General features: G+C 34.8%; 2 protein-coding genes across 3 annotated transcripts in view; both read right to left on the bottom strand.

The window, feature by feature from the left end:
* Nucleotides 1-4256: 4256 nt before the first annotated feature.
* Nucleotides 4257-24282, bottom strand: part of LOC135132064 (synaptotagmin-15-like) — a 205920-nt gene continuing 185894 nt past the window's right edge. Inside the window, exons 9-10 of one of the 2 annotated variants that reach the window (XM_064059990.1) lie at nucleotides 12884-13094; nucleotides 4257-4765 (exon numbers count right to left, since the gene is read on the bottom strand). In XM_064059990.1, the coding sequence (XP_063916060.1) occupies nucleotides 4638-4765; nucleotides 12884-13094 (339 nt within the window). In that variant the 3' untranslated portion in view covers nucleotides 4257-4637. The remainder of the gene's footprint in view (nucleotides 4766-12883; nucleotides 13095-24282) is intronic. The other variant, XM_064059991.1, reaches the window with a different exon arrangement.
* On the bottom strand, nucleotides 13186-22619 carry LOC135132063 (aldehyde dehydrogenase, dimeric NADP-preferring-like). Its single transcript, XM_064059989.1, has 2 exons — nucleotides 21948-22619; nucleotides 13186-14355 (listed from the first exon to the last, which is right to left on the bottom strand). The coding sequence occupies exons 1-2, from the start codon at nucleotides 22351-22353 to the stop codon at nucleotides 13247-13249; spliced, it is 1515 nt and encodes a 504-aa protein (XP_063916059.1). The 5' UTR covers nucleotides 22354-22619; the 3' UTR covers nucleotides 13186-13246.

Below are 24282 nucleotides of genomic sequence, written 5' to 3'. Positions count from 1 at the left end.
TTCCAGTTTATTACTTCTAAAAATGAACCACTAGTTTACTCAAGATTCATTCCGCAAGTAAAAAATTCTAGCTACTACTTGTAAAAATTAACCACCAGTTTCTTCTAAAATTCTCGAGGGAGTGGAAGAAATTAGAGTAAACTTGTCCTAAAAATGAACCATCGTTTCTCTACATATTTCTTCAGAGAACGAAGCGAACTTTACTGTACTACTTCTAAAAATGAACCACCAGTTTTCTCGAGATTTGTCCCGCAAGTAGAGCAGAAACTAATCTGCTATTTCCAAAAATGAACCCCCAGTTTACTCAAGATTTTTTCCACAGGTAGAGTGAACTCTAGCTACTACTTGTAAAAATTAACCACCTCGAAAATTCTCGAGGAAGTCAAGCGAATTCGAGTAAACTACTAAAAATGAACCTACTGCTTCTGAAAATAAACCACCAGTTTTCTTGAAATTTGTCCGGCAAGTACAGCAGAAACTAGTTTGCTACATCTTAAAATGAACAACAAGTTTACTACTGCTAAAAATGAACCACCAGTTTTCCCAAATTTTCTTCAGCAAAACAAAGCGAACTCTTGTATACTACTTCTAAAAATGAACCACTAGTTTACTCAAGATTCTTTACGCATATAAAGTGAACTTTGGCTACTAATTGTAAAGGTGAACCACCAGTTTCCTCGAAAATTGTCGAAGGAAGCGAATTCGAATAAACCACTTCTAAAAATGAACCATCATTTTTCTCTAGATTTTCTCAAAGAACGAAGCCAACTTTAGTATACTGCTTCTAAAATGAACCACCAGTTTTCTCGAGATTTGTCCCGCAAGTAGAGCAGAAACTAGTGTGCTACTTCTTAAAATGAACCACAAGTTTACTCAAAATTCTTTCTACAAGTAAAGTGAGCTTTAGTTTGCCACTGCTAAAAATGAACCATCAGTTTTCCCAAAATTTCTTCAGCAAGCCAAGCGAACCCTAGTGTACTACAAAAAATGAACCGCCAGTTCCTCGAAAATTCTCGAGGGAGTGAAGCGAATTCGAGTAAACAACATACTTCTAAACATGAACCATCATTTTTCTCTTGATTTCTTCAGCGAGCGAAGCGAGCGCTTCTTCTTAAAATGAACCAGCAGTTTAATTGAAATTTTTTCCACAAGTAAAGCGAATTCTAGTTTGCCATATCTAAAAATGAACCACTAGTTTTCCAAAGATTTCTTCAGGAAGTCAAACGAATTATAGTGTATTACTTCTAAAAATGAACCACCAGCTTCCAGAAATCATTTCCGTGAGTAAGTGAACTCTAGTTTGACAATTTGTATCCAGGATTTCTTCTCCAATTCAGCCAACTTTAGTGTGCTACTTCTAAATATGAACCACTAATTTACCCGAGATTTCTTCAGCGAGCGAAGCGAGATGTATAATGCTGCATAAGAAATGAAACCGCAACTTGTACTACTCCAGATTTTTCCCGAAAGTAAAACAAACTCTAGTGTGCTGCTTCTAAAAATGAACCACCAGTATTCTCGAGGTTCCCGCTAATGAAGCAAAATCTAGTGTGCTACTGCTAGAAATGAACCACCAACTTCCCCTAAATTTCTGTAGTGAGTGTAGCCAACTCAAATGTACTACTTCTTAAAATGAACCACGAGTTTACCCGAGATTTCTTCAGCGAGCGAAACGAGATGTATAATGCTGCATAAGAAATGAAACCACAACTTGTACTTCAGATTTTTTCCGAAAGTAAAACAAACTCTAGTGTGTTGCTTCTAAAAATGAACCATCAGTATTCTCGAGGTTTTTTCCGCAAGCAAAGCAAAATCTAGTGTGCTACTGCTGAAAATGAACCACTAACTTCCCCGAAATTTCTTCAGGGAGCGTAGCGAACTCAAATGTACTACTTCTTAAAATGAACCACGAGTTTACTCGAAATTCATTCCACAAGTAAAGCGAACTTTAGTTCGATACTGCTAAAAATGAAGGACCGGTATACGGAAAATTTCTTCAGCAAGATAAGCGAACTCTAACATACTACTTCTAAAATGTACCACCGCGATTATTTCAGTAAGTTAGGTGAAAACTGTTTTGATACTGTCTAAAATGAAACCAAAATTTGCACCCGGAATTTCTTCTCCAATTAAGCCAACTTTAGTATACTACTTCTAAAAATGAACCATCAGTTTTCCAGAGATTTCTTTAGCCAACAAAATGAACTCTAGTTTATTAGTAGTAAAAATGATCAATAATTTTTCCTGAAATGTTTGTGCTAGGAAAGAAAAATGTACTGTTCTACTGCTAAAAATGAACCATCAGTTTTCCAAAAATTTCTTCAGCAATCGAACTGAATTCTAGTGCATTAGTTCCAAAAATGAGCCACCAGTTTTTTCGAGATCATGACGGTAAGTTAGGTGAACTCTGGTTTATTACTTCTAAAAATGAACCAGTACTTTACGCGAGATTTTTTAAGCTAACGAAGCAAAGCCCAGTGTACTACTTCTAAAAATGAAGCACGAGTTTCACAGAAATTTCATTAGCTAGTTTTCTACTTCTAAAAATGAACCATAATTTTTGCCGAAATTTTTTGTGGCAGTAAAGTAAATTCTAGTTTTCCACTGCTAAAAATAAACCAGTAGTTTACCCGAGATTTTTTTAGCTAACGAAGCGACTTCTAGTTTACTACTTGTAAAAATGAACCACATTTTTTCCCGAAATTTGTGTGCTAGTGAAGCAAACTCTAGTATGCTACTGCAAAAATAGAACCACCAGATTTTTCCCACAAGTAAAATTTAGTACGATACTGCTAAAAATGAACCATCAATTTTCCAAACATCTATTCAGTGAGCTAAAGGAACTCTAGTGCGCTACTTCTAAAAATGAACCACTAGTTTACCCGAGGTTTCTTAAGCGAACGAAGTCCTGTGAAGCAAAGTTTAGTATGCTACTGCTAAAAATGAACCACCAATTTTCCCGAGAGTCCACAACTTCTAAAAATAAACTGCTACTAATAATGAAACGCTCTTGTACCCTTGATACTCTTTGATAAAATAAAATGCAATGTACCACTTCAAAAAACAGTGAAGTCAGAAAAACCAGTTTTCGGGCGATTTTTTCAGTACTTCTAAACATTGAAGACTGTTGAACCTGGATTTTTTTAGCTAGCGAAATTAATGATATTATTTTATTCTAGAAAACGGGACACGATAAGTATAGCAAGCGACCCACATTCTGCCATTTTTTTACCAGAAAAATCTGAAGAAAAATAATCATATTTTAGTCCATAAAATTATTTACTACTGATTTTCCGACCAACTTCTAATAATTTTCGTGGTGATAACTGGATCTCATCCATAATTTATAAACATCTGCTTAGGAAAATTGATAGTCTCGTAGATTTACCTATTTTTACGAAGTCCACCCACCGCTTTCAAAGTTTCGAGAAAATTAGATGAGTCGTTTCTGAGATAATCGACAAAATAAATCGGTTCATACATTTTTTTGTACTCTGCGTCAGTAGCATTTATTTTATAATTTTTTAGTAGGTACATATTACACCTCCAAACCAGTTCGCTAAATAGCTCTGTACTTTTTTAAGACTGTCGAAATGAATAAAGTTAAAAATAGCCGTGTTATGTTATCCACTCCGGCGGATGCACAATCTAAAGCAGCCGAAATTTCAAAGTAATCGGTTCGCTAGTCGTAATTATCGGCATGCAAATAAAATGCGGCACTCTCAATTAAAACCCAACTCAATTATTACAAACATCTCGAACTTTCAAGTCGAACAGAAAATAAACACCACGAACCCAAATACACGAAACGAAAGAATAAAGCAAGACGTAGGACGACTAAACGCAATAAAGCCTTCAGTGACTATCCGCGAATTTCTCATCCCGTCTCGTTTGAGAGTCGTTGAGCAATTTATCGATCTCTCGTGCTTAGAATAACAATTTCGCAGATGAATGTAACAAACGTAATCGAAAATAATTTTTTCGCACACTTCCGACGCTGCACAAGCGATTGGATAACAACATCTTTATCCAAATATTTGCCCAAACCCACCTGACATCCGAGCAAGTGGGTGCGAAAAGACGCAGTCAAAAAAACAAAGTAAAAGAAAAAGCAAAACCGGCTATTTTAAAGCGACCTTGGCAAAACTAACGAGAATGTGAAGATCCGAGTGACGTAAAAGCTTTTTTCGCACGGTCGATGCATCCACAATTTTCACGAAAGTCGTGACCCACTTGAATCGATTCCAACTCAAATGCTGTTTTAATTGTTTATTGAGTCTTTATAATGTTACATTTATCATTTATGACTAGTCTATGGCTACCTAGCAAGGTACAATAATGAGTTCGAGTCTGCTGGGCAGTGGCGGCGTTCCGGGGGCGCCACTATGTTGACTCTATTTTGGAACGTGCCCCCCGCGCCGCCGTCACTGCGTCCCCTCCGCCGCCCCCGTGCAAAATATGAGAAGTGTTTCGCATTAACTCGTCGTCAAAAATTCCTTCGGATGGTGGATAAATTTAGCTCGTTAATAAACAACTCGCGTGTGCTTTCTATCATGAATGAGATTCATTCCGGAATATTCCTTAATTTTATGGAGATGTTTCTACGGTTTACGGGACACTGAGTAATTGGGGGCGGCCTATTCGCACAGGATGTGCCACTGCTGGTTCTGCTCCATGGGGTTGGCGATGGCGGTGTTCCACTGGATGAGGGCCTTGCCTCGGGCGAACATGTAAGAGCCCAGGACGCATTTCCCGATGAGTTTGTCTGGAAAACAACCTGAAGATCATTTCAAAGGGAAAATTATAGGAAAGTCGATTTTTTTAGTTTCGTAAATTTCAATTTAATTGTTTTCTTATTAGATAATTCACGGTTAGAGAGTTTTAGAAAAAAAATAGGATCCTCTCTAGCTTTGGAAAAATTTTTGAAAATTATTTCTTGTGTTGTCGCTGTTGTGATATGGAAACATGTACAAGCCTCTGACGCATTTTCTGATAAGTTTTCCCAAAAATTTTTGAAAATTATTTCTTGTGTTGTCGCTGTTGTGATATGGAAACATGTACAAGCCTCTGACGCATTTTCTGATAAGTTTTCCCAAAAAACATTTGAAGATCGTTTAAATATAAAACAGTTGGTGCTAATTACAAAATATGTATTATAATTTTTTTATTTTTTGTTGTTTTAATTTAAAGATTTATGGCGAAGCCCATTTTAGTTTCACAAATTCCATCATCACACTCGAAACTTAAGTTGTTTCTTATTAGATAATTTACAGTTTCAGAAAAAAAATTATAGGATCGAATTAGCCTTTGGAAAATTTTTGAAAATTATTTTTTGTGAGACCCAATTTCCGATAAATTTGTCCAAAAAAAAAACACTGTGAAGGTCATTCTAAAAAGAAAAAACAACTTGTGGGATTTTCAAAATTTTATGATTTTTTTGTTTTTCTTTGTACATCTAATTTAAGGATTTATGATAAAACCCATGTCAGTTTCGTAAATTTCATCATCACAGTCGGAACCTAATTTTTTCGTATTAGAGAATTCACAGTTAAATAATTTCAGAAAAAATTATAGGATCTGATTCGGCTTTGGAAAAATTTTTGAAAATATTTTTTTGTCGGTTGTGTGATATGGAATCATTTACAAGCCTGAGACGTATTTTCCGATAAATTTGTCCAAAAAAAAAAACACAGTGAAGGTCATTTAAAAAAGATAAAACAACTTGTAGGATTTTCAAAATTTTATGATTTTTTCATTTTTCTTTGTATATCTAATTTAAAGATCTATGGTAAAACCCATCTCAGTTTCATAAATTTCTTCATCACAATCGAAACCTAATTTTTTCGTATTAGAGAATTCACAGTTAAACAATTTCAGAAAAAAATTATAGGATCTGATTCGGCGTTGGAAAAATTTTTGAAAATATTTTTTTTCGGTTCTGTGATGTGGAATCATTTACAAGCCTGAGACCCATTTTCCGATAAGTTTGACCAAAAAAACACAGTGAAGGTCATTTAAAAAGGAAAAAACAACTGGTGACATTTTGAAAATATTATCATTTTTTCATTTTTCTTTGTATAATTTAAAGATTTATGGTGAAACAAATCTCAGTTTCATAAATTTCATCATCACAGTCGAAACCTAATTTTTTCGTATTAGAGAATTCACTATTAAACAATTTCAGAAAAAAATAAAGGATCGAATTCGGCTTTGGAAAATTTTTGAAAATTATTTTTTGTGTTGCCGCTGCTGTGATATGGAATAATGAACAAGCCTGAGATCCAATTTACGATAGATTTACCCCAAAAAAAAAACACTGTGAAAGTCATTTAAAAATGAAAAAACAACTTGTGGGATTTTCAAAATTCTATGATTTGTTAATTTTTCTTTGTACATCTAATTTAAAGATTTATGGTAAAACCCATCTCAGTTTCATAAATTTCATCATCACAGTCGGAACCTAATTGTTTCGTATTAGAGAATTCACAGTTAAATAATTTCAGAAAAAAATTATAGGATCTGATTCGGCTTTGGAAATATTTTTGAAAATATTGTTTTTGTCGGTTCTGTGATATGGAATCATTTACAAGCCTGAGACGCATTTTTTGATAAATGTGCCCAAAAAAACACAGTGAAGGTCATTTAAAAAGGAAAAAATAATTGGTGACATTTTGAAAATATTATCATTTTTTTTATTTTCTTTGTGTAATTTAAAGATTTATGGTAAAACCCATCTCAGTTTCATAAATTTCATCATCATAGTCGAAACCTAATTTTTTTGTATTAGAGAATTCACGATTAAACCATTTCAGAAAAAAATTATAGGGTCGAATTCGGCCTTGGAAAAATTTTTGAAAATTATTTTTTGTGTTGTCGCTGCTGTGATACGGAATAATGTACAAGCCTCAGATCCAAATTCCGATAAATTTGTCCAAAAAAAAAAAAACCCACTGTGAAGGTCATTCAAAATAGAAAAAACAACTTGTAGGATTTTCAAAATTTTATGATTTTTTCATTTTTCTTTGTATACCTAATTTAAAGATTTATGATAAAACCCATCTCAGTTTCATAAATTTCATTATCACAGTCGAAACCTAATTTTTTCGTATTAGAGAATTCACAGTTAAACAATTTCAGAAAAAAATTATAGAATCGAATTCGGCTTTGGAAAAATTTTTGAAAATTATTTTTTGTGTTGTCGCTGCTGTGATATGGAATAATGTACAAGCCTGAGATCCAATTTCCGATAAATTTGTCCAAAAAAAAAAACACTGTGAAGGTCATTCAAAAAAGAAAAAACAACTTGTGAGATTTTCAAAATTTTATGATTTTTTCATTTATATTTGTATACCTAATTTAAAGATTTATGATAAAACCCATCTCAGTTTCATAAATTCCATCATCACACTCAAAACTTAAGTTGTTTTCTTAATAGATAATTCACAATTTCAGAAAAAAATTATAGGATCGAATTCGACTTTGGAAAAATTTTTGAAAATTATTTTTTGTGTTGTCGCTGCTGTGATATGGAATAATGTACAAGCCTGAGATCCAATTTCCGATAAATTTGTCCAAAAAAAGAAACACTGTGAAGGTCATTCAAAAAAGAAAAAACAATTTGTGGGATTTTCAAAATTTTATGATTTTTTTCATTTTTCTTTGTACATCTAATTTAAAGATTTATGGTAAAACCCATCTCAGTTTCATAAATTTCATCATCACAGTCGGAACCTAATTTTTTCGTATTAGAGAGTTCACAGTTAAACAATTTCAGAAAAAAATTATAGGCTCGAATTCGGCTTTGGAAAATTTTTGAAAATTATTTATTGTGTTGTCGCTGCTGTGATATGGAACAATGTACAAGCCTGAGACGCAATTTCCGATAAATTTGTCCAAAAAAAAAACACCGTGAAGGTCATTCAGAAAAGGAAAAACCACTTGTAGAATTTTCAAAATTTTATGATTTTTTCATTTTTCTTTGTATGTATACCTAATTTAAAGATTTATGATAAAACCCATCTCAGTTTCATAAATTTCATAATCACAGTCGAAACCTAATTTTTTCGTATTAGAGAATTCACAGTTGAACAATTTCAGAAAAAAATTATAGGATCGAGTTCGACTTTGGAAAAATTTTTGAAAATAATTTTTTTGTGTTGTCGCTGCTGTGATATGGAATAATGTACAAACCTGAGAGCTAATTTCCGATAAATTTTTCCAAAAAATAAACACTGTGAAGGTCATTCAAAAAAGAAAAAACAACTTGTAGGATTTTCAAAATTTTATGATTTTTTCATTTTTCTTTGTATACCTAATTTAAAGATTTATGATAAAACCCATCTCAGTTTCATTAATTTCATCATCACAGTCGAAACCTAATTTTTTCGTATTAGAGAAATCACAGTTGAACAATTTCAGAAAAAAATTATAGGATCGAGTTCGACTTTGGAAAAATTTTTGAAAGTTATTTTTTTTGTGTTGTCGCTGCTGTGATATGGAGTAATGTACAAGCCTGAGATTCAATTTCCGATAAATTTGTCAAAAAAAAAAACACTGTGAAGGTCATTCAAAAAAGAAAAAACAACTTGTAGGATTTTCAAAATTTTATGATTTTTTCATTTTTCTTTGTATACCTAATTTAAAGATTTATGATAAAACCCATCTCAGTTTCATAAATTTCATCATCACAGTCGAAACCTAATTTTTTCGTATTAGAGAATTCACAGTTGAACAATTTCAGAAAAAAATTATAGGATCGAGTTCGACTTTGGAAAAATTTTTGAAAATTATTTTTTTGTGTTGTCGCTGCTGTGATATGGAATAATGTACAAACCTGAGAGCTAATTTCCGATAAATTTTTCCAAAAAATAAACACTGTGAAGGTCATTTAAAAAAGAAAAAACAACTTGTAGGATTTTCAAAATTTTATGATTTTTTCATTTTTCTTTGTATACCTAATTTAGAGATTTATGCTAAAACCCATCTCAGTTTTATAAATTTCATCATCACAGTCGAAACCTAATTTTTTCTTATTAGGGAATTCACTGTTAAATAATTTCAGAAAAAAATTGTAGGATCTGATTCGGCTTTGGAAAATTTTAAAAAATTTATTTTTTGTCGGTGCTGTGATATGGAATCATTTACAAGCCTGAGACGCATTTTCCGATAAATTTGTCCAAAAAAACACAATGAAAGTCATTTAAAAAGGAAAACACAACAAGTGACATTTTTTCATTTTTCTTTGTGTAATTTAAAGATTTATGGTAAAACCCATCTCAGTTTCATAAATTTCATCATCACAGTCGAATCCTATTTTTTTCGTATTTGAGAATTCACGATTAAACAATTTCAAAAAAAATTATAGGATCGAATTCGGCTTTGGAAAATTTTTGAAAATTATTTTTTGTGTTGTCGCTGCTGTGATCTGGAACAATCTACAAGCCTGAGACGCAATTTCCGATAAATTTGTCAAAAAAAAAAAACCGTGAAGGTCATTTAAAAAAGAAAAACCACTTGTAGGATTTTCAAAATTTTATGATTTTTTTTCATTTTTCTTTGTATGCCTAATTTAAAGATTTATGATAAAACCCATCTCAGTTTCATAAATTTCATCATTATAGTCGGAACCTAATTTTTTCGTATTCGAGAATTCACAGTTAAGTAACTTCAGAAAAAAATTATAGGATCTGATTCGGCTTTGAAAAAATTTATGAAAATATTTTTTTGTCGTTTCTGTGATATGGAATTATTTACAAGCCTGAGACTAATTTTCCTATAAATTTGTTCAAAAAAACACAGTGAAGGTCATTTAAAAAGGAAAAAACAACTGGTGACATTTTGAAAATATTATAATTTTTTTATTTTTCTTTGTGTAATTTAAAGATTTATGTTAAAACCCATCTTAGTTTCATCAATTTCATCATCACAGTCGAAACCTAATTTTTTCGTAATAGAGAACTCACGATTAAACAATTTCAGAAAAAAATTATAGGATGGAATTCGGCTATGGAAAAATTTTTGAAAATTATTTTTTGTGTTGTCGCTGCTGTGATGTGGAACAATGTACAAGCCTGAGACCCAATTTCCGATAAATTTGTCCAAAAAAAAAAACACTGTGAAGGTTATTAAAAAAAAAAAAAAACTGTTGATGTTTTCAAAGTATTATGAATAATTTATTTTTTTTTGTTTTAGTTTAAAGATTTATGGTAAAATACATATCATAATCGAAACATTTTTTTTATTACAGAATTCACAGATAAACTATTTTAGATAGAAATTATAGGATCGTCTCCGGCTTTGGAAAAATTATTTCTTGCAATTTCTTGCATATATGAACCTCTGACGCATTTTCCGATAAGTTTGTCCAAAAAAACCACTGTGAAGATAAATTAAAAAAACAGCTGGTGCTCTTTTCAAAATATTGTGAATTTTTTATTTTTCCTTGTTTCTGTTTAAAGATTTATGGTAAAACACATTTTAGTTTTATAAATTTCATCATCATTCATCACACTAGAAACTTAATTTGTTTCTTATTAGACATAAATTTTTATAGTTAAATAATTTTAGAAAAAAAATATAGGATCTCTCCGGCTCTGGAAAAATTTTTGGAAAAATGTTTTTTTTGATTTTCGCTATGTGAATCATGAAAAGTATGAGACGCATTTTCCAATAAGTTTGTCCAAAAAACGCAGTGAAGATTATTAAAAAAAAAAAAAGAAAAAACAGCTGGTGACATTTTCAAAATATTGTGACTGTTTTTTTTTTGTTTTAGTTTATAGATTTATGGTAAAACCCATTTCAGTTTCATAAATTTCATCATCACAGTCGAAACTTAATTTTTTCGTATTAGAGTTAAACAATTTTAGAAAAAAATTTTAGGATCGAATTCGGCTTTGGAAAATTTGTGAAAATAATTTTTTGTGTTGTCCCTGTTGTGATGTGGAATCGTGTACAAGCATATGACACATTTTCCAATAAATTTGTCTAAAAAATAAAGATCTTTGAAAAAAAAACTGTTGATATTTTCAAAATATGTATTATAAATGTTTATTTTTTTTTGTTTGGTTTAAAGATTTGGGGTGAAATCCATTTCATAAATTTTATCATCACAATAGAAACCTAATTTTTTCTTATTAGAGAATTCACAGTTAAATAATTTCAGGAAAGAAATATAGGATCGAATTCGGCTTTGGAAAAATTCTTGAAAATTATTTTTTGTGTTATCGTTGCTGTGTTATAAAATCATTTACATGTCTGAGACTGAGTTTCCGATAAGTTGTCCAAAAAACACCTTGAAGATCATTTAAAAAAGAAAAAACAACTGGCGCCATTTTCAAAAGTTTATGAATTTTTAATTTTTCTTTGTATTGATGGTAAAACCCATCTCAGTTTCATAAATTTCATCATCACAGTCGCAATCTATTTTTTTCTTATTAGACAATTCACAGTTAAACAATTTCAAAAAAAAATTATACGATCGAATTCGGCTTTGGAAAATTTGTGAAACATTTTTTTGTGTTGTCGCTGCTGTGATGTGGAATCGTGTACAAGCAGATGACACATTTTCCGATAAATTTGTCTAAAAAATAAATATCATTGAAGAAAGAAAAAAAAACTGTTGATATTTTCAAAATATGTATTAAAAATGTTTCTGTATATTTTTTGTTTTGTTTAAAGATTTGTGGTGAAATCCATTTCATAAATTTCATCATCATAGTCGAAACCTAATTTTTTCTTATTAGAGAATTCAAGGTTAAACAATTCCAGAAAAAAAATTATAGGATCGTCTCCGGCTTTGAAAAAATTTTTCAATTATTTTTTGTGTTGTTGCTGCCATGATATGGAATCATTCACAAGCCTGAGACGCATTTTCCATTTGTTTATTTAAAAAATAAAGATCATTTAAAAAAGAAAAAAAAAGCTGGTGATATTTTCAAAGTATTGTAAATTTTTTATTTTTCTTTGATTTTGTTTTAAGATTTATGGTGAAACCCATTTCAGTTTCATAAATTTCATCATCACAGTCGAAACCTAATTTTTTCTTATTAGATAATTCACAGTTAAATATTTTGAGGAAAAAAATATAGGATCAAATTCGGCTTTGGAAAATTTGTGAAAAAAATTTTTGTGTTGTCGCTGCTGTGATGTGGAATCGTGTACAAGCAGATGACACATTTTCCGATAAATTTGTCTAAAAAATAAATATCATTGAAAAAAGAAAAAAAAACTGTTGATATTTTCAAAATATGTATTATAAATATTTTTTTTTGTTTTGTTTAAAGATTTGTGAAATCCATTTCATAAATATCGTCATCACACTCGAAACTTAATTTGTTTCTTATTATATAATTCACGATTAATCAATTTTAGAAAAAAAAAAATGGAATCGTCTCTGGCTTTGGAATTTTTTTTTATTTCTTTGTTTTCGCGTTGATGTGGAAATTTATAGTATAACCAAGTATGTAATTTTAAGTGCCATTATTGATTTTTATTAATTCGATTTTTTTTAAATCAAACTTTAGTCACTTTATTAGATTTTCCTTTTACAAAACGACTTCAAGTTCGTAATGTGGAAGAACTTTTGTAGGCTATGGAGCATTTCTTTTCTTTGGATTATTAATTACACTTAAAAAAACATCACAAACTACTTATATTCTGCTAAAAAAAAAAGTAATACTTTTAACATGCGAAGCTAAATAAAAACCAGTAAACACCAAAACAATCCCAAGACCCGCTTGATCTTGGCCGCCGAAGATCAAGGAACAGTTTCACAACACCGGTGAAAGTGCTTAGCGGAAACTAATCTCCGCGGCTCACGTAACAAGCGAAAGTAACAAACCATGCAAAAATGAAGATGGCGAGCACAGCGATACGAAACACGTACCCCTACCGTAGCCGGAAGTGGCCTGGAAAACGTGGAACGCCAGGCTGCTGATGTCCACCTGGGACGGCGCCAGCTTGAAGTTGAACCCCTCGGTGAAGGTGACGGCGCCGTCGCGGGAGGGCCGCGCGATGCCCGTGCGCTTCTCCTTCACGCTGCGGTAGTGCTGGTTGAGGGTGAGCCGGACGTAGGCCTCGTGCTTGTCCCCCTGGAACTGACACTAGGATGTCACTAACGAAAAGGGAAAATAGCAACGGTGTGGTGATCCAGCCCTGAAAACTAATGTGGGAGTAACGAAACAACAATCCAACTCACTATTTATTTAAAAACTTATACACCAAAAATACAAAAATAAAAAATATCACATCACTTCGCGTACTTGCAGAGGTAAAACACGGCGACTGTGACCGCCGCCCCCAGTAAGAACATGATTATGTGTGGCAAGTACTTGAGCGAGAGCCGCCTCCTCTCTTTCATCCCTAGGTTGATAAAAGCGATTTTCGAATCCGAGTAGGGTGGGTATCTACTAGCTAGGATCTTCTCGGGTAGGGCTTGGAAGTCCTTGACCAGAACCGTCTTCTTGTGGGTGAAGGTATCAAAGGTCTTGCTCCCGTGGTACGCCCCCATGCCGCTTTGTCCCACGCCCCCAAAGGGCAAATCCTCCACCGCTATATGCATAATCGTGTCATTAACACAAACCCCACCACTCGACGTCTCTTTAAGCATCTTCTCCCGATCTCTCTTCTTCGTCGAAAAGATATACAAAGCTAGAGGTTTGTCCCTCTTGTTGATGAAGGTGATGGCTTCGTCCACACTACTGATGGGTATGATGGGCAAAATGGGTCCGAAGATCTCCTCCTGCATGATGGGGTGGTTCGGACTTACATCTATGGCAATCGTAGGTTCTATGAAGCGGTCTTTAGCTTCATAGCGACCTCCAAGTGCTACTTTAAGTCCTGACAGAAGTCCAACCAAGCGAGTGAAGTGTCTATCAGTGACAATCCGGCAGTAATCAGGCGAATCCTGGATGTCCTGTCCGTAGAACTCAAGCATGACCTTTTGGGCACACTTGACGAACTTATCTTGGACTTCCTTCGTGCAGAGAATGTAATCCGGGGCTACACAAGTTTGCCCCGAGTTGATGCATTTACCCCACAGGACGCGCTTGACGGTTTTGTCAAGGTCAGCGGAGGCGTCAATGTAGGCGGGGCTTTTCCCGCCGAGTTCTAGCGTGACAGGTGTGAGGTAGCGATTGGCCGCTTTGTGAATAATTTGCCCCACCGCTGTGCCCCCGGTGTAGAAAATATAGTCGAAGCGCTCTTTCAACAACTCGGTGGTTTCTTTAACCCCGCCGAGGTACACAGGGTAGCATTCTCTATCCAGGTATTTGGGGAGGAGGTCGTACATGAGTTGACTGGTGGCCGGGGAGAGGTCAGACGGTTTAATCACCACGCTGTTCCCAGCTGCTATGGCACCTACATTACAATCGCATTAGTATTAAATTAAAAGTCAATTAATAGTCATTAAGATTCAAGGTTCGTGATTAAAAAAGAGGGCAACCTTGTCCGACGATGCACTTTGTTTATCTGACAATGAGAGGTAAACAGGTCTGGAAGAATTTTGTTTCTTTTATTACGCAAAACAAGTTTTTCAATTTTGTTTGACGTGCGATGGGTTTGTTTGCATGCACGCGATTGTTATTAATGTTCTGGAAGCGGAACTTTGGGTGTAATTATTTTTACTCGAAATGATAGTTAGAGATGTATTGTGTGGTATTTAGAGAGAGAGGAGTGGGTAAAAGTTGTTATTAAGTATCGCGACTGGTAATTTAGAAGCGTTTTTGCATCTCTTATTACTCTCTCAGTTACGTAACGAAAGTATGATGATGGGTTTAATTCGGGTAATTTGGGTGACCGAGAGCGGATGCGGAATTTGACCAGATTTGGGACCGGTTCGGTTTAGATACGACGCAATTTTTGGCAAACGTCGTGTTGGACAATTGACATTTTTCTTTTTTAAATGTAGTTGATTCTAGAAAGTTCCTAAACTTTTTTGTAGAAGCTGCTATAGGTCAAAGTTACGTCAAAAATTTTTTGGAAATGCCACGTTTGAAGCAAGAAGTTTGAAGGAAGAATTCATACCATAAGAGCCCCTGAGATTCTTTCACAATCTTAAAGAATAACACACTAGAAGCCCCTGCGATTCTTTCGCAACCTTGAGGAAGAATACATATATGTAATAGGAGCCCCTAGAATTCTTTCGCAATCTTGAAGAGAAATCCACGTGGAGCGCCCGAGATTCTTTCGAAATTTTTAAGAAAAAGACACTAGAAGCCCCTGAGATTCTTTCGCAATCCTAAAAAAAATACCCCAAGAGCCCCTGAGATTCTTTCACAATCTTAAAGAAAGACACATTAGAAGCCCCTGAGATTTTTTCGCAATCTTGAGGAAGAATACATAAAATAGGAGCCCCCGAGGTTTTTTAAGCAATCTTAAGGAAAAAGACTCTAGAAGCCCCTGATATTCTTTCGCAATCTTGAGGAAGAATACATACAATAGGAGCCCCTGAGATTCTTTCGCAATCTTGAAGAGAAATCCACTTGGAGCGCCCGAAATTCTTTCTAAATTTTTAAGAAAAAGACATTAGAAGCCTCTGAGATTCTTTCGCAATCGTAAAAAAAATACACCAAGAGCCCCTGAGATTTTGTCGCAATCTTGAGGAAGAATGCATAAAATAGGAGCCCCCGAGATTTTTTTAAGCAATCTTAAGGAAAAAGACTCTAGAAGCCCCTGATATTCTTTCGCAATCTTGAGGAAGAATACATACAATAGGAGCCCCTGAGATTCTTTCGCAATCTTGAAGAGATATCCACTTGGAGCGCCCGAAATTCTTTCGAAATTTTTAAGATAAAGACACTAGAAGCCTCTGAGATTCTTTCGCAATCCTAAAAAAAATACACCAAGAGCCCCTGAGATTCTTTCACAATCTTAAAGAAAAACACACTAGGAGCCCCTGAGATTCTTTTGCAATCTTGAGGAAGAATACATAAAATAGGAGCCCCCAAGATTTTTTAAGCAATCTTAAGGAAAAAGATTCTAGAAGCCCCTGAGATTCTTTCGCAATCTTGAGGAAGAATACATACAATAGAAGCCCCTGAGATTCTTTCGCAATCTTGAAGAAAAATACACTAGGAGGTCCCGAGATTCTTACGCAATCTTAAAGACAAAGGTACCAGAAGGCCCTGAGATTCTTTCGCAATCTTGAAGAGAAATCAACTTGGAGCGCCCGAGATTCTTTCGCAATCTTTAAGAAAAAGACACTAGAAGCCTCTGAGATTCTTTCGCAATCCTAAAAAAACACACCAAAAGCACCTGAAATTCTTTCGCAATCTTAGATAAAATAACACTATGAGCCCTCGAGATTCTTACGTAAACTTAAGGGCAAAGATACTAGAAGCCCCTGAGATTCTTTCGCAATCTTGAAAAAAAAACACTAGCAGCCCCTGAAATTCTTTCGCAATCTTGACAAAGAATACATACAATAGGAGCCCCTGAGATTCTTTCGCAATCTTGAAGAAAAATACACTAGGAGGTTCCGAGATTCTTACGCAATCTTAAAGACAATGGCACTAGAAATCTTCGTGATTCTTACACAATCTTAAAGGCAAAGGTACCAGAAGCCCCGAGATTCTTTCACCATCTAGAAGAGAAATCCACTTGGAGCGGCCGAGATTCTTTCGCAATCTTTAAGAAAAAGTACTAGAAGCCTCTGAGATTCTTTCGCAATCCTAAAAGAAATACACCACGAGCCCCTGAAATTCTTTCGCAATCTTAGATAAAATAACACTATGAACTCTCGAGATTCTTACGTAATCTTAAGGACAAAGATACTAGAAGCCCCTGAGATTCTTTCGCAATCTTGAAAAAAAAATACACTAGCAGCCCCAGAATTCTTTCGCAATCTTGAAAAAGAATACATACAATAGGAGCCCCTGAGATTCTTTCGCAATCTTGAAGAAAAATACACTAGGAAGTCCCGAGATTCTTACGCAATCTTAAATACAAAGGCACTAGAAATCCTCGAGATTCTTACACAATCTTAAAGGCAAAGGTACCAGAAGCCCCTGAGATTCTTTCGCAATCTTGAAGAGAAATCCACTTGGACCGCCCGAGATTCTTTCGCGATCTTTAAGAAAAAGACACTAGAAGCCTCTGAGATTCTTTCGCATTCCTAAAAAAATACACCAAGGGCCCCTGAAATCCTTTCGCAATGTTAGATAAAATAACACTATGAGCCCTCGAGATTCTTACGTAATCTTAAGGAAAAAGATACTAGAAGCCCCTGATATTCTTTCGCAATCTTGAAAAATAAAAACACACTAGCATCCCCAGAAATTCTTCCGCAATCTAGAGGAAGAATACATATAATAGGAGCCCCTAAGATTCTTTCGCAATCTTGAAGAAAAATACACCACGAGCCCCTGAAATTCTTTCGCAGTCTTAGATAAAATAACATTATGAGCACTCGAGATTCTTACGTAATCTTGAAGAGAAATCCACTTGGAGCGCCCGAGATTCTTTCGCAATCTTTAAGGAATAGACACTAGAAGCCTCTGAGATTCTTTCGCATTCCTAAAAAAATACACCAAGAGCCCCTGAAATTTTTTCCCAAGCTTAGATATAATAACACTATGAGCCCTCGAAATTCTTACGTAATCTTAAGGACAAAGATACTAGAAGCCCCTGAGACTCTTTCGCAATTTTGAAAAAAAAACATACACTAGCAGCTCCAGAAATTCTTTCGCAATCTTGAGGGAGAATACATACCATAAGGGTCCCTAAGATGCGTTCGCAAAATTGAAGAAAAATGCCCTAAAAACCCCTGAGATTCTTACGCAATCTTAAAAAAAGACATTAGAAGCCTCTGAGAATCTTTCGCAATGTTGAGGAAGAATACATACAATAGAAGCCCCTGAAATTCTTTCGCAATCTTGAAGAAAATTACACTAACGGTCCTAGAGATTCTTTCGCAATCTTGAAGAAAAATACACTAGAAGCCCCTGCGATTCTTTCGCAATCTTGAGGAAGAATATGCAATAGGAGCCCCTGAGATTCTTTCGCAATCTTGAGGAAGAATACATACAATAGAAGCCCCTGAAATTCTTTCGCAATCTTGGAGAAAAATACACTAGGAGCCCCCGAGATTATTTCGCAATCTTGAGGAAGAATACATACCATAAGGGTCCCTAAGATGCTTTCGCAAAATTGAAGAAAAATACACTAGAAGCCCCTGAGACTCTTACACAATCTTAAAAAAAGACTTTAGAAGCCCCTGAGAATCTTTCGCATTATTGAAGATGAATACATACGGTAGGAACCCCTGAGATTCTTTCGCAATCTTGAAGAAAATTACACTAAGGGTCCTAGAGATTCTTTCGCAATCTTGAAGAAAAATACACTAGAAGCCCCTAAGATTCTTTCGCAATCTTGGGGAAGAATATACAATAGGAGCCCCTGATTTTCTTTCGCAATCTTGAGGAAGAATACATAGAATAGAAGTCCCTGAAATTCTTTCGCAATCTTGGTGAAAAATACACTAGGAGCCCCCGAGATTCTTTCGCAATCTTGAGGAAGAATACATACCATAAGGGCCCCTAAGATGCTTTCGCAAAATTGAAGAAAAATACACTACAAGCCCTTGAGATTCTTACGCAATCTTAAAAAAAGACATTCGAAGCCCCTGAGAATCTTTCTCACCTTGAGAATGAATACATACGGTAGGAACCCCTGAGATTTTTTCGCAATTTTGAAGAAAATTACACTAGAAGCCCCTGAGATTCTTTCGCTGTCTTGAGGAAGAATATATAATAGGAGCCCCTGATTTTCTTTCGCAATCTTGAGGAAGAATACATACAATAGAAGCCAATGAAATTCTTTCGCAATCTTGGAGAAAAACACACTAGAAGCCCCTGAGATTCTTACGCAATTTTAAAAAAAGACATTAGAAGCCCCTGAGAATCTTTCGCAATCTTGAGGATGAATACATACGATAGAAACCCCTGAGATTCTTTCGCAATCTTGAAGAAAATTACACTAAGGGTCCCAGAGATTCTTACGCAATCTTAAAGAAAAAGACACTAGAAGCCCCTGCGATTCTTTTGCAATTTTAAGGAAGAATACGTAAAATAGGAGCCCCTGAGATTCTTTCGCAATCCTGAAGAGAAATACACTAGGAGCCCTCGAGATTCTTATTCATCCATAAATAAGACACTAGAAACCCCTGAAATCCTATCCCATATTTAAAAAAAGACAGTAGAAGCCCCGGAGATTCTTTTGCAATCTTGAGGAATCTTTCGCAATCTTCTCCCGAAAGTCAAGCTTTGAAACCCAGAAGATTTAAAATCTCTAAATACTCTACAAACTCTAGAATTACTAGAATGTTCAGAATCTGTAGAACCTCTAGAATGGGTGAAACCGATAGACTCCCAAACTTGTGCCACATTTAGAACCTCTAGATTGTCTAGAATCTTCGAAATCTCTGGAATCTTCCGAATCTTTAAACCATTTTCGGGAATATTTGGAATATTTGGAACAATTCTGGAGATTTTAAATATTTAAAGGTTCAACGTAATTCACAACTCTAGAGTATAGCAGTTCCTGCACTTCTAGAAATTCTAAACATTCTAGAGATTTTAGACGTTCCAGAGATTCCAGAGATATTAATATTCTAGAGATCCTAAAGATTCTAATTAAGGATTCTACAGGTTTTAGAGATTCTTGAGAATCAGAAGATTCCAAAGATTCTATAAATTCTAAACCTTGCAAAAATTCCAAAACTTTTAGAGTCTAACGATTCCAGAAATTGTAAAGATTCTTAAAATTCTTCTCTAAAACCTCTAGAATCTCTAGAATTGCTGGAAACATTAGACACTAAAACTTTGGATTTCTTGAAATCTTTAGAATGTCTAGAATATTTAGCACCTCCAGAATCTTCAAAACCTGTAGAGAATTTCAACATCTAGACCCTTTAAGATTTAGAATTTCGCGAATTTCTCCAACCTTAAGAATCTCCAAAATCTTTAGAATCTGCTTTAAAATCCAAATCTCTACATTCTTCGGTTTTTTTTAAATTTTTAGAATCTCTAAAAATTCCAGAATCTTCAGAATCTCGAGAATATCTAAAGTATCTAGAATTTTTGGAATTTCTGAAATTTTTAGAATCTCTAGAATCTTAATCTTCAGAATGTCTAGGACTACTGAAACCGTTAGACTTTAAAACTTTTACAATCTCTAGAATCTCTAAATTCTCGACAATCTCTAGGAATACTTGAATATTTGGAATATCTGGAATTTCTAGAATCTCTAGACTCGCCAAAATCTTTACAATCTTTAGAGTATCTTTAAACCAATTTCAACAATTTTTGGAATATTTGGAACATTCAAAATCTTTTTAAAAATTCTGAAGATTTTAAATGTTTCAATGTTCAACGTAATTCAGAGCTCTAAAGTATAGCGGTTCCTGCAGTTCTAGAGATTCTAAACGTTCTAGAGATTGTAGACGTTCTAGAGATTCCAGAGATGTTAAATATTTTAGAGATTCTAAAGATTCTAACTAAAGATTCTAGATATTCTAAAGATTCTAGGAATTCTAGAGGTTTTAGAGATTCTTGAGAATCGGGAGATTCCAAATATTCTATAAACTGTAAACATTGCAAAAATTCCAAAAGTTTTAGATTCTAACGATTCCAGAAATTGTCAAGATTCTTAAGATTCTGGTTTTCTAAAGGTTCTAGAGATTGTAAATTTTAGAGGCTCTACAGATTCTGGAGATGCTAAAGATTCTAGAGATTCTAAAGTTTCTAAAAAATACCATTTCTTTAGAATCTCTAAAACTTCTAGAATCTCTAGAATTGCTGGAGGCATTAGACACTAAAACTTTGAAAACTACAGAATCTTCAGAATGTCTAGGACTACTAAAAGCTTTAGACTCTAAAACTTTTACAATCTCTAGAATCTCTAAACTCTCCACAATCTCTAGGAATACTTGAATATTTGGAATATCTGGAATTTCTAGAATCTAGACACTCCAAAATCTTTACAATCTTTAGAATATTTACAATTTTTAGAATTTCTAGAATGGCTGGAATCGATGGACTCTAAAGTTTGTACTATATTTAGAATCTTTAAATATATACTATATAATCTCTAGAATTACTAGAATTCGAAGATTCTCTGGAATCTTTAAACCAATTTCAAGAAGCACCTGAGGAAGAGTACATAGAAGTGACGACTGTAAAGTTTGGAGAATTCACTGGTCCTTCGTATGTCGAGTAAATAAAGAAGCTGACAAGTGATCCGAATTATCAAGAGATCATTGATCCTCCTCCTACTGAAGAAGGACAAGATCTGACCACCACGACTACGATTACGATAAAACCGGTTTCTACTGATCCGCAGAAGCTTTTGAGATTTTTGAAAAACCAAGTACTACCTCTAGAACAACAACCGAAAAAACATATTCAGATATTCCAATTTTACCGACCAAAGCAACCTAAAAACGCCAAGTCAATAAATCTAAATAAAACCAGTGGCGAGAAAACTCTTTAAATGAAAAAAAAAATATCGAATGATAGATCAATGTAAATGTAAATTTCAGCCTCATGAATTATACAGGAGGACAACATCTCACGGAATATGAATAATATATTCCATCGGAACCAAATTTACGTACAAAAAGCGAAACAATGAAATGTTAATTAGGTTTAAAGCACGCAGATCACTTAAATTAATAATTACTTCGGCGAAGGTCCGAAAACACGCCAAACACGTATTTAGAACAACTTTTCACTTTCGCGAAAAAAATAGCAACTTAGATGGGACCATTGACGTCGGTGTGACCTTCAGGATTGGCAATAATCGCAGAATAATTGTAATTAAATTAACTTTAATGGTGATAATTGCACTGAATTCCATTAAATGCACTTTAATGAGCAACTTTTTTTTTAATAAACGTAATCAAAAATCACCTCAGTCTCACGAACCTTGAACCTTCCCAACCCCTCGCTCACCGATCACCGGCGTCATCGTCAGCTGCAGGGGGTAGTTCCACGCGCCCATCACCAGCACCACCCCGTACGGGTCGTTGTAGACCATCACCCCGTCCATCCAGTTGACCATCGCCTTCCTGGGCTTCTCCGGCTTGGCCCACTCGTCCAGGTGGTTCAACACATGCTCCACGTCCTTCACGAACGGGATGATCTCCAGCACCATCACCTCCTGTTTCGGTTTCTTCAGGTCCTGGTGCATCGCCTCCAACAGGGCATTTTGGTTCTCTTTGACGAACTCGAGGAGGCCGTTGAGCTGCTTCTTCCTGAAGCGCAGAGGTCGCGTCCGGCCCTCGTTGAACCTGTCGCGGGCGCTTTGCACCACCTGGGGGGCGCTCAGCGTCAGATCGATGACTGCGTCCGCTGCCATTTCACTCTCGATTCACTTTCTAGCTTGCATGGATGCAACTGTTAGATAAACCGGAGGAACTGTAGTGGAACGGTGGTTCTTGCCGATTGTGGCGGTGCAGCGGTTCGCCTTGGCGACAGCAATGACCGTGAGGAGGGTTCGGTTAAGGACGCGGAGTGGTGGGATGGGGTTCGGGAGCGTGGATAGGCCGAGAGGCGAGCACTGAGGTGACAGTGAATGTCATTGTTTGTTATCGAACGAGTCGGTTGGTGATAAGAGATTGGGGGGGAAGGTCAAGGGGCGATGGCGTGGAGGATAGGAATTTGGACCTGGTGCCCGGGTTCTTGAGTTTTTTCCACTTTTTCCAGATTACTTCGTCTTTGTCACTTGCGAGTGTAGAAATGGCAGAATTGGCAATATTGTATTGTATCAGTGTGAACTTTTGACACCTGTCATTTTCTTTGAAGCTGTCAATAATTTTTTGGCATGTGGGAAGGGCTCAGAGTTGAACACAACTGAATGAATGAATCGATGCGGGGTAGAGTGTCATTGTTTATTTTTATGGAACGAGGAGGTGGGTGGATTAATAAGCACGTATGGGAAGGTCGAGAGATTATTTTTCGGGTATTAATTTATTACAGCGATAAAAAATTTATGTGTAAACAATCCAAGTGTTGTAGTAATGTCAGGAATGATTTTTTTAAGAATTTTATTGGGATAGTAAATAAAACTATAAAAATGGGAATAATTTAATCACAACGAAAATAAAGTCCACCTGTATGGAGCACTGAAAGGCCGCATTTGATAGAAGTAGCGTGTGGGACGACCAGTGTTCACGTTAGAGATAAAGGAATGATTTATTATACAAAAGAAGCAACAAATGTTTCTCAAGGTTATTATTACATAATTAATAAAGTTAAGCTCCGATTGAATCCATTACTTCTAATATTAAAACTTTCCAATCTCTTTAAAATATTTACAAAATCGGTTGGTCGTTTACTGCTTTAAATATTTTTTAACTTATGGGTGATCCAGAGATTGTAGTACCAAAAACAACAATTAATAACTACGCAATTTCGTAGAACTACGTAAAAAATTCATTACCTTTCTAATTTATAATAATTTCGTAAGAAGTACGTTTTGCATATTCAAAGAGGAACGATGAAACAAAGTTTATAAATAAGAATATTTATTTTATTAGTTTAGCGTTAAATTTTAGACACATATTTGGACCAATTTAATTAATTTTATTAAGAATTATATTCTCATTTCAAAATCATGAAAAATCGACTCTAAACTAAAAAATACAAGTTTTACAGTTTTTTGGATTTAAAAAAAATCAAACCGAATATTTATCGAGAAAATATTCAAAATTCCTGCCTTGTAAGCTCGTAATGTTTCCAAATTTTTCCTTATTTGACGTGAATTACCTTGATCTGATTGGGCTTGACTTAATTTGACCTGACCTGACTTGACATCACCAAACTAGAGACTTGATTCAACAGAACATGATCTAGTATGACCTTATTTGACATGATTTAACTTGACATGAAATAAGTTGACTTGACCCAATTTGACATTATATGCCTTGACTAGAGAAGACCTGGGTTGAGTCGACAAAATCTGACTTTACACGACCTAACTTGGCAAGTTCTCTCTGACTTGCTACAACGTAACTGAACTGACACGACTTGATTTGGCAAAATCTGACTTGACAATACCTAATTTTTTCGCCCTTTTCGTCCTTTTCGTCCTTTTCGTCCTTTTCGTCCATTTCGTCCTTTTAGTCTTTTTGTCCTTTTAGTCTTTTCGTCCTTTTAGTCCTTTTCGTTCTTTTGTCCTTTTCGTCCTTTTGTCCTTTTCGTCCTTTCCGTCCTTCTCCGCCATTTCGTCCTTTTTGTCCTTCTCCGCCATTTCGTCCTTTTCGTTATTTTCGTCTTTTTCGTCATT

Source organism: Zophobas morio, unplaced genomic scaffold (assembly GCF_036711695.1).
Source record: "Zophobas morio isolate AGI-343-1 ecotype UQ-CSIRO unplaced genomic scaffold, CSIRO_AGI_Zmor_V1 ptg000021l, whole genome shotgun sequence".
Classification (NCBI taxonomy): Eukaryota; Metazoa; Arthropoda; class Insecta; order Coleoptera; family Tenebrionidae; genus Zophobas; species Zophobas morio.
The sequence above is the reverse complement of the archived record's forward strand: the minus strand, read 5'-3'. Positions and strand labels throughout refer to the sequence as shown.